The 10,928-nt window shown below is 31.0% G+C and overlaps 1 protein-coding gene across 2 annotated transcripts in view; it reads right to left on the reverse strand.

Moving 5' to 3' along the window:
- LOC127708011 (uncharacterized) overlaps positions 1 to 5,432 on the reverse strand; it is a 174,800-nt gene extending 169,368 nt beyond the window's left edge. Inside the window, exons 1-2 of one of the 2 annotated variants that reach the window (XM_052212800.1) lie at positions 5,159 to 5,425; positions 4,493 to 4,657 (exon numbers count right to left, since the gene is read on the reverse strand). In XM_052212800.1, coding sequence (XP_052068760.1) covers positions 4,493 to 4,657; positions 5,159 to 5,417 — 424 coding nt within the window. In that variant the 5' untranslated portion in view covers positions 5,418 to 5,425. Of the gene's footprint in view, positions 1 to 4,492; positions 4,658 to 5,158 lie in introns of both variants that reach the window. The other variant, XM_052212802.1, reaches the window with a different exon arrangement.
- Between the last annotated feature and the right edge of the window lie 5,496 nt (positions 5,433 to 10,928).

Consider the following 10,928-nt stretch of genomic DNA (forward strand, 5'->3'; position numbering starts at 1 on the left):
AAATATTTAGATGTAAAATTATCACAATATATTGCTCCAACGAAAAAGCTTTTATTGCAATAGAAAATAACAAAGACTGAGAAGTATAATGTTTGTGATCAAGCAGAAAATTGTGCACACTATTTTCTATATCATTCATATTTGACATGATTTTGTCAAGAAACTTATGATCTCTTCAAAAGAAGTAAAGTATTATTTAAAAAAAAAATTAAATTACAATATATTATATTACATCTGATATTATATTTTTAACTACAAGTCATATTATGTATCCGAGTAGAGAACACAAATCATTGATGTCTAGAGTATTTTCGACGATGAATTTAATAAGAGTAGACACAAATAGATATAAATCAGTATGGCCAATGTTATTGTCAATTAAAAAGAATATTGACAACAATTAGTCTTATTATAGGACACTTATAGATTTGTATAAGTTTTTAAGTTGAATCAGCTGATTATTTCCCTTTATATCAGTGGAGTGTAACATGGTATATCAAAAAAAACTTGGACTCTTAAACAACTTTGTAATTAGCAAGCTTTGATAAATAAATCATATGGCATATTCCTAGGTACTTTATTCATATGATTTGCACCACTTGACTTCTGCCCTTTTGATTAAATTACTTCCCTTAGTTGTAGATTGAAAACATCAATTATATCAAATTTGCGGATAATCCAGTCCTTTTCCGTCTTATATCTACAAATAAATGTGTCTTTGAAAACTTCCTTTGGCGGATATTAACAAATATGTTGTGTAATTCTAAGGGAAAATAATTAAAATTTGACTATTTTCGAAATAGGACGGATAATATCGTTTTGTTTTTAAAATAATTTGGTCGAAAACTATAGAAAGCAGGTAAGATAATAGTTATTTAACCTGAATATTAAACTTGCAAGTTGTCTCCCTATATGCGGATAAATCATGAATAATCTCATTTCAGTACCAGAAACTATGACAAACAAGACGATTTTAATTTTGAAATTATCAACTTCCCCCATCTTAGTAGCAATATACCAACTTCACCTGCATATGGGATATACATTCCCCAACTTGTTCCGTATTCAAGAGCTTGCAGCTTCTACTCAGACTTTGTAAAACGTCACCAGTGTCTGAACAGAAAGTTGATGAACCAGGGGTATTTCAAAGAACGTCTAGTCTTTTTTCGAAAAAAGTTCATCGGAAGGTACCAAGACCTTGTTGATAAATAATCCGTATCAACTTCACAATAAATACACGATGGTCTTGAAATATAGATTCTTGGTACTGGCGTTTTTTATCATCTTAATAACTGTTACAGTATTCTTTTATTTGTCTACTTGAATATTACTTTTACTGTTTAGTCTATTTTTGGTGATACTCATTTGACGTGGCTCGGTACTTATACATCCCCAAACAGAAAAATAAATGAACAAATTGCTTTCAAATCGTATTCAAATCTCTTTCAAATCGTGATTCTGCGATTTGTTAGTACCATTTGCTTGTGATTCATTAAACAAATTATAAACAAATCAGAATTTGCCAAATTCCCTAAAACTGATTTCTTTGTGATTTCTTTCAATTGTATGATTTGTAAGCAATTTGTTTCTGTTTTTGCGTGATTTCTTTATGATTTGTTTACTTAGAATATTGTATGAAGTGATTTGAAAGAGATTTGTTAACTTTGTTAGCTAAAATGATGTAATTTCGTTATGATTTGTTTACTTAGAATATCATATGAAATGATTTGAAAATGATTTGTTAACTTTGTTAGCTATCATGATGTGATTCATTGATGATTTGCTACAATGAATAAAATGTTAATGCATTCGAATTTTCTTTGTTTATCTATCTCTCTGACTTCCGGTTGAGATCAAATTCAAATTTCAAATACTGTTCTATATTAACTGAACAAAGAAGGTTGCAAGATGAGGAGTTGTACTATCAATGATGAGAGTGGTAAGGAATCTCAGTTATTTATTTATAATTTCACACATTCAATTAATACTATTTAACATGCAAAAGGTGTGAAATTTTTAAATTCAGAAACTGTGCATTTAAGTATCTCGATTTAATTTTGAACTGCCAGGATTAATTTTCAAACTAAAAATGTGTAAAAGATGTGTAAACAGATCGAGACATGCAGTTAAAGACTAGATTCCCGAGCCAGCAGACAAAATTCACTGGCAAGTTCCATGTTTTAATTTTTCATGTTTACTGGCTAGAACCCGAGCAGTAGGGGCAAAGCTACATTAGCAAATTTGGACCAAGACTAAGACTCATCACCTATATATATTCGACATGCATCCTTTTAGTATACGTGGTTGCCCAAGTTTTGTCAAATCTTGTTAGAGTCAAATTCGGAAGAGAAGTAAGAGAAACCTAAACAGAGGGAACGATTCGACCCTCATCGCAACCAAAGATAGTGTTCCTTTTTACAATTAGAGGAGTAGCTAAGGTAAAATGAAGACAAATGCACCTCAAAATTTGGGGGTAGTCAGGGGCAGAAAATATTTTTGATCTGGATGTAAATGATTTAATCTGTGAATTGATGATTGTTGCAAATTTATTGACGATTTGCTTGTGATTTGCTTGAGGTCGAAATATATGATTTACTTGTGATTTGTTAAAGATCTGATAAAACAATTTTTTTGTGATTTCCTTGAGGTAGGAATATGATTTACTTCTGATTTGTTAAAGATTTGATAACAATTTCTTCACAATTTCTTTACAATTTGAAAACAATTTGCTTGTGACTTGCTTGAAGTAGGAAAGCAATGATCTCTGATTAGTTAATGATTTCAAAACAATTTCTTGACAATTTGTTTGTGATTTGCTTATGAATTGGAAGCAATTTGTTCGTGATTTGTTGTTGTGATTTGTTAGCTCATTTGCATTGTGAAATTTTATCACTTTCAAATCATAAAGAAATCATACGATTTGGTTATCATTTGTTACCATGATTTGTTCCTCAATTTTTTTTGTTTGGGTCCCGTCATTGTGTTATTGTGCTATGGTAAATTTTTGTATTCTTGTTTTTCGTTTTTCCTTATGTGAATTGTCTATATGCCTTTTTGTGTTTCTTTGTTACATATTTGTTTGTTTTTATGGTGATTAAGATTATAACACAATGTTGACTGTTGTACCCCTATTTTGACATTTTTACCTATTATGTCTGTTTGTTTTGTTCACACATCGTTGTCAATATTATGGAATTTTATGCGACTGTCATACAAGTGAGAAGTTTAGTTAGCTATAAAACCAGGTTTTATCCACCATTTTCTACATAAGAAAATGTCTGTACCAAGTCAGGAATATGACAGTTATCCATTTGCTTGATGTGTTTGAGCTTCCCTTTTGCCATTTAATTAGGGACTTTCCGTTTTGAATTTTCCTCGGAGTTCGGTATATTTGTGATTTTACTTTTTTCTTGTACCTTTATTTCTATTTTAAATCTTGACTTTTTTACGATATTTTATATAACAATTATACTACGGTTACGCTTCCGATTTTCAAACAACAAAAAAGGCCGAAAAATTTCATAGTAGACAATGTTTGTTTGTACACGGACAGAAGTTAAATATGTACAATACACCTATATGCAGGCAATTTGTTGATTCAATTCGGAATTGGCAGATTTGCATTTTTATTTTTAGGGGACTGTATAATCCTATTTAAATGGCTGATGTCATGGTTAGGCAACATAGCCGATATGCAAATTAGCAAATTACCCTAAATTTTGCCTATGTATTATTGTTTGTTAAAAAAAGATATCTGACAACTAAATGAAAAAAGCGTGTAAAATGCAGAATAATGGAACGTCATCTGCAAAGTATATTGATGAATCAAATTTTCATAATAAAAACCATGAAAGATAACTGAAATCAGACAAATCAATCGTATGAAAGTTGAAAGAAAATACATGTGTATATGTGATCTGATGAAAATGAAAATGTAAGCAGTAATTTTGAGAACTCACGTGATAAATAAAATTACGAATTCTTTTAAGTGCGTTCGATGAGTTACATCCGTATGTCATTTTATTTGAAATATCTAAAGGGGACGTTAAATCCGCTGCTACATGTGTCTTATTGACAGTTTCTTTGTCTTTTTTATTGTGTACATCTTCTAAATATTCTACAGTCATGAAAATTATTGCTTACTTATTCTTTTCTTGTGTATCTCTTTTAAATTCTTTACAGTAATACACATTTTTATATACCACAACCTTTTTGTTTACATTTATTAAACAAAAAGGTTGTGGCAAACTATCTACTAGTAATCGTATTGCGTCGGCACCTCCATAATTTATAACATAGCTCTCTTAAACTCACCGTTATTAAAACAAGATTTCTTTTAAAGAATAATGTTTATACATTTCCAGGATTAACCTTTGCCGGATATAGAAAATCTTAAAAAATCTATGTCTCGTTTGAGCAGATATATCCTCATAGCCTTGTGGATAAAAGTTTTCAATATCCGACTACGGTTCTGTGTTCTATAAATACTTACTGCATTTTTTTTTTAGTATGTCTGTTCCAATATGCCTAATACAATCTTCACCGCCATTGCATGGTGTGGGGTTATGACACTTTCGACTTCTAGTTGTTGTTCCTTTACATTTTTGGGAGCAATCATCCCACTCACTCCATAATGTGTAACCGCCATCAATTGTTTCTAATTAATGAATCAAAATAATTATTTGTAAAGAGCATCTTTCCTCATTCTATCATATTCAGAATAATAATATTAGTATAGCTGACGTACGTATCGTTACAATATATATACATTAGAAGTCTAACTAACAACTGAGTTACCCGAGTCTGTAAAAAGGGAGACATGTTTTATATAAACTTTGAATAATGTATTTATATGTTCCCAGATTCAATACAATTTGAATCCACTGTTTTGAAGAATATTTTGTTAATTTGTACCTCTCGTAACAACACGGCAGTTCCAAATTGTGGATCAGGATCTAATTACCTCACCAGAGCACATAGAATCATCGCGAGTTTTGGTGTAATTTGTGTTGTTCAGATTTTAGTTTTTTTATGTAGTGTTTTATAGACTTCTGGTTGTTCTTTCATGACTTGTTTCCATCGTTTTGACGATCCCTCTCCACCTTATGTGTTTTAATAGTTCTTTTTGTATCGTATACCTCTTTCTTTAACAACTTACCGTTTGTAAGATAACATACTCTTGTCTCTTCATAACTGTAAGTTCCCGCTACAGTGTCTTCTGTGTCATTTGTTCTTGTCTGTATTCCTTTGCAGTTTTGATCCGGACTTGAAATAATTTTATTACATGATCCCCAAGAGGTCCATGTAGACGTTATTTCAGCTTCAAATATAACTATTTGATCTAGAAATAAAATCCGATATATAGTTGCTGCATTGTGAGTGTCCATTCTATATGCTACCGTTGAAAGTATTACCATAGAAATAGAAAAGCAGAATAACCAAAGGATAATCAAAACTCATAAGTGAAGAACGATAGACGACAACACCATGGACAAAAGCAAACAGAGGAAAAGACTAAAAGAGTCCACATAATACTACACAGAAACTTAAGTTTGAGCAACACTAGCCAAAGTTCATATTCTATCATGTAGTTATTGAAGCTAGATCAAAGTCAATCACCACTAATACAAAATCATGCATCTAAGACTATTATAATTCTTTTTGTGGGTTTTTCTCATTGTTGAAGGACGTACGGTTGCCTATTATTGCTTACCAGTTTCTGAGCAGAAAGTTGAACCAGGGGTATGTCAAATAAAGTATCGTCCTTTTTCTAAAAAAGTTCATCGGAAGATACCAAGACCTTGTTGATAAATATTCCGTATCAACTTCACAATTATACACGACGGTCTTGAAATATAGATTATAGGTACTGATGTTGTTTATCATCTATTAAAATAACGTGTTATAGTATTCTTTTATTTGTCTTTGTAAATTATTACTTTTACTGTTTCAGATATGCACAGGATTACACCCGTTTACTGGCGGAAAGTATTTTGTATTACAGTATTGGCTTTTTATGTACAAGTGGAATGTTAATATTTGTTCTGACAGAATTTTCATGCTGTGTGGATGCAGTAGAATGTGTCCCCGTGCCTGTAGTGTATGCCCTTATATTTTTACAGTTAGGGGTTTTGTTAATTTCTCTGTCATTTGGTCTCTTGTGGAGAGTTGTCTCATTGGCAATCATACCACATCTTCTTTTTTTTTTATATATATATCGCTCTGAATATAATGTCAAGGGTTGATGTAACAGTAGAGACAATTGATCATGTTGATGATACATCTTATATAGTTTCATATCATTTTAACTTTGTTCAGACTCAGAGCAAGGATGTGTTAATCCTATAATGTCCTTTTAAATTATTTTTAATAACAATGTTAGCCTACTTCGGCCTTATCTTTTATTTCGTCTAAATAATGATAATTATACAGTATTTAGTAGGGCATAACTTCCTTCAATGTCTAACCATTTGAAACTTAAGAAGAATATTTCTTCCCAATAAATATACAATATTTCTTTACTGTAATATAAAATATATCTTTACTGTAATGTGAAATATTTCTTAACTGTAATATTAAATATAGTATTTATTTGTACGAGTTTTCGAATTAGTACTAAAAGTGAGGCTAGCCAACATTTTCTCCTGTTTGTAGCGAGTAAAAATATTTTTGTCATACTTTCCTTCATTATACAAATATTGTTTTTATTCTACGAATTTTTCCTTTTTGTATTTTATAAATTTACAGCAAATCGATTTGGCTTTAATATGGATCGCACAAGGGACCACAAAATGAACTGTAAATTGAACAGTTATTTTTGTATTAATATCTCTTCAAAACACAGGAAGTATACTTATTGGATTTGATTGTACACTACAAAAATGATGCAAATATTTATTTGTATAATAGCCTGTCGATTGCAGAATAATAATTGCATTTTAAAATTGAGCATGGAAATGGGGAATGTGTCAAAGAGACAACAACCCGACCAAAGAGCAGATAACAACTGAAGGCGACCAACGGGTCTTCAACACAGCGAGAAAATCCAGCACCCGGAGGTGGGCTTCATGTATATACATTCTAATAAGATAATTCTAATCGTGAAATAATGGATTCTTAAGAAACCTAACGAAAGAGCCGCCATTTTCGTGTAAGCTGTAACTCGTGTGCAGTAAAGTCAAATCTATATACAAATAAGAAGGTCTGGTATGATTGCTAATGAGAAAACTCTCCGCCAGAGACCAATTGAAGTGGTGTTTTTTCATTATTTTTAAAACATATTACTTGACAATTACTCTGGTGAAAGTTAGTATATAATTTCGTTTAGGTTAAGCTAAGATGATACTGTATCATGTTGCTTAGCATTTCGTCTTTACAATCAGTAATATTCTTAAGATTTTCCTCATTTTTCAAAATTGACATCAAGTTAAAAACAAACTGTTTTGTTAGTTATTAATGGAGCTGGCATAACCAAAGTGAAACAATTGGAAATGAAAAAAAACATTTGCCTAATTTATGATTTAAACAATAATCAAAACACAGATAAGGCAGACAGCAACGAACGAAACATGCTTAATTGCAATTACTGACTTGGCGAGCAAATACTTTGATAAATTCAGGCGCCTAAATCCCAATCTGCTTTCCCAGATTGTTAATTATAAAAAGTTAACGTAAACTATCGACGGAAACAACATTCGAGAAAACAACTATTTGAAAGTTGGAAACGTGAGATGAGAGCAATTACTGTATAATTATAAGAAATTACAAAGTTTTATACGAATTAAACAATAATGTGAGTACATGTACTCTAATTATTGCTATTACTGTACCAAGCCGGGAATATGGCAGCTGTGTTTTTTTTTAACTTGTTCTGTTTATTAACAGCGTTTGATTTTGTCATTTTGTACGGGCTTCCCCTTTTTGAATTTCTCTTACAGTTAAGTATTTTTGTTATACTTTTTTGCTTGAAATTCGGAAACAAGATTGAATTGATAAATAGTTGGAAAGGTGTGATGAGAGCAACTACTGTATAATTATCAGAAATGACAAATACAAAATTTTATTTAAATCGACTGAATATACCCGAATTTATAATGAACAGTGATGTGTGTACATGTTATTTAATTATTATTACTTTTTTATTATTAATAGTCATTTAAATGCAGTAAAATATGAATATTTGTCTTCCAAAAGGCCGTACAGTGACCTATAGTTGGTAATTTTTGTGTCATTTGGTCTCTTGTGAAGAGTTGTCGCATTGGCACTCATACCACATCTTCCTTTTTATATATAATATTGAAATTGTTAGTGAAAATATAAATATATATATATCGCTGTTCTGCATTACTAATGCAATCGATCAATTTAAGCAATTCAAAATATTTATAAGGATACAAATATTTGTAGTAAATTAAACATACTATACATATGAGTTTTGCTCATATTGAAGGCCGAGCGGTGACCTATAGCTTCTTGCACCCGCGTCATTTGGATAACGGTGGATATTTGTCTCAATTTAAATCATAACATATCTTTTTAACTGAACTAGCTAATCTAGGCTTAACTAAAACGCTATAAAATAAAATAAAATAAAATGAAGTAATATGAATCCATTAGATTGGATTAGACAATTTTTCCTTAAATAAAAGGCAGAGAAAATCTGAAGAAAGAATCAAAATTCATACGTCGAAGAAAGACCGACAACCCATGCCAAAGAACAACAACAAAAAAAAAAAAGAAAAACAAAATTCTACAAAACACAAAATTAAAAACTACTGATTAAAACTATCATAAATTTGTATATTTTAAACACATCAAAAATACCAGGCATTTTATTTTTCTGTTAGTAATTTGTATGAATATATAACCTTTTACAGTTATTTACAGAAAATAACAACATCAACATATTGCATGCCAGCACAGAAGCTCTGACTAATTTGCTGGTGTTCCATCGGAAATTTTCTACATTTTTAGTCGAATTTATCAAAACATTTATCAAAATTTGTAAATATGACTTTATTTTTTACCACAAATTTTAAGACGATTTTCCTTAAAAAAATAAACCATTTACACTAAATCCATTGGATGTTGGATGTGTACGGATTGATAATTTAGTCTTAGATGCATGATATTTTTTTTTATTAGTTGTTAGTGGCTTTGGACTAGCTGTTAGTAACTGCGAGTACTCTCAGATCTGTACTTAGTGTCTTTTTGTTGTTTGGATGTACAAGTACCTGGCCACGTCCACTTGTATTTGTAGTATTTCTATTTTTATCCATCTGTTGAGTTAAGCCTCTTTCAACTGATTTTTATAGTTAGTTCTTATCTTGTACTGTTACACCACTGTCCCATGTTAGGGGAGGGCTTGGATCCCGCTAACATGTTTAACACCGCCACATTCTGTATGCATGTGCCTGTCCCAAGTCAGGAGCCTGTAATTCAGTGGTTGTCGCTTGTTTATGTGTTACATATTTGTTTTTCGTTCATTTTTTGTACATAAATTAGGCCGTTGGTTTTCATGTTTGAATTGTTTTACATTGTCATTTCGGGGCCTTTTATAGATGACTGTGCGGTATGGGCTTTGCTCATTGTTGAAGGCCGTACAGTGCCCTATAGTTGATAATTTCTGTGTCATTTGGTCTCTTGTGGAGAGTTGTCTCATTGGCAATCATACCACATCTTCTTTTTTACATTCACTTATTATAATTTATCTAGTCTATTTTATATCAAAATGTACTAAGTCGTCAATACTCTTATCTAATGTCCAAGCTATTATGAAACAAACTCACCTGTCAGAAGATACAGTAATACAATGATTTTCTTCATTTTAAATCTTCAATTAAGTTCCAGATAAAGCTTATACTGAAAGTCATATATTTTTGCTCTCACTTTATGTATCAGGGATGGTTCGTTAAGTTACAAATAAAGGAAAATTATGTTGTAAATGTCATTCAAATTTGAAAAAAAAAATTGGGTAGTGAACTGAATATCATATTTGCACATTTTCACATTTGCTTACACCAGATATCATTGTTACAATGACTTTCTAACATGTTCTTGGATTAATTTACACTTCTCGTGAGTGCAAATTGGAACCACACTTTTTTAAACGGTAGAACCATCAAATTTGGCTATAATGTACCCCTGGGGATAGGTAACACAATACAAAAAAAATTTGAGTGTGGCTCGCCGGGTTCGGCAACTGGAGTGAAAACAGTGACAAAATCCTATAGGATATAATTTTCTCCCATAGGATTTTCAAAAATCCTACAGGATTTTGAGAAATCCTATAGGATAAGGTCATAATCCCGTAGGATATTTGTAATATCCTACAGGATATTTAAATCCTACGGTATTTATAATCCCTTAGAAGAATAAAAATATCCTTCAGGATATATGTTCTCCCTTAGGACTAAAACAATCCTTTAGATGAAATAAAAGCATTTCCTACAGATTATTTTTTTATCCTATAGGATATTTGTCTAATAAAATAATCCTGTGGGATAAAAAATATTCGATAGAATTAATAAATATCCTAAGGGATTTCATTACAGAAAAAAATATCCTGTGGAATAAAAATAAATCCTAAGGGAAAATAAAAATCCTATGGGAGATTAAAGCAAATCATAAGAGAGAAAAATCTCCTATGGGAGAAATGAATATCCTATGGGAGAAAAAAATATCCTATGGGAGAAAAAATCTATTTGCAAACAAATCCAAAAAAAAGAGAATAATTTTTATATGTTCCGGTACTAAGTAAAGGTATTATTTTATTTGACCAAATATCCCCAGATTTCATTGTTCAAGAAATGTTAATTTTACTACCAGTGACACAACTTCCCGATTATTGTACATTGTACTTCAAACCTGTATCTTGCATGTCAGTTTCTGCTACTGGTCCTTTGTTTTTTTATGTTTATTATTGCCAG

This window comes from Mytilus californianus, unplaced genomic scaffold, assembly GCF_021869535.1.
Source record: "Mytilus californianus isolate M0D057914Y unplaced genomic scaffold, xbMytCali1.0.p SCAF_7, whole genome shotgun sequence".
NCBI lineage: Eukaryota > Metazoa > Mollusca > Bivalvia > Mytilida > Mytilidae > Mytilus > Mytilus californianus.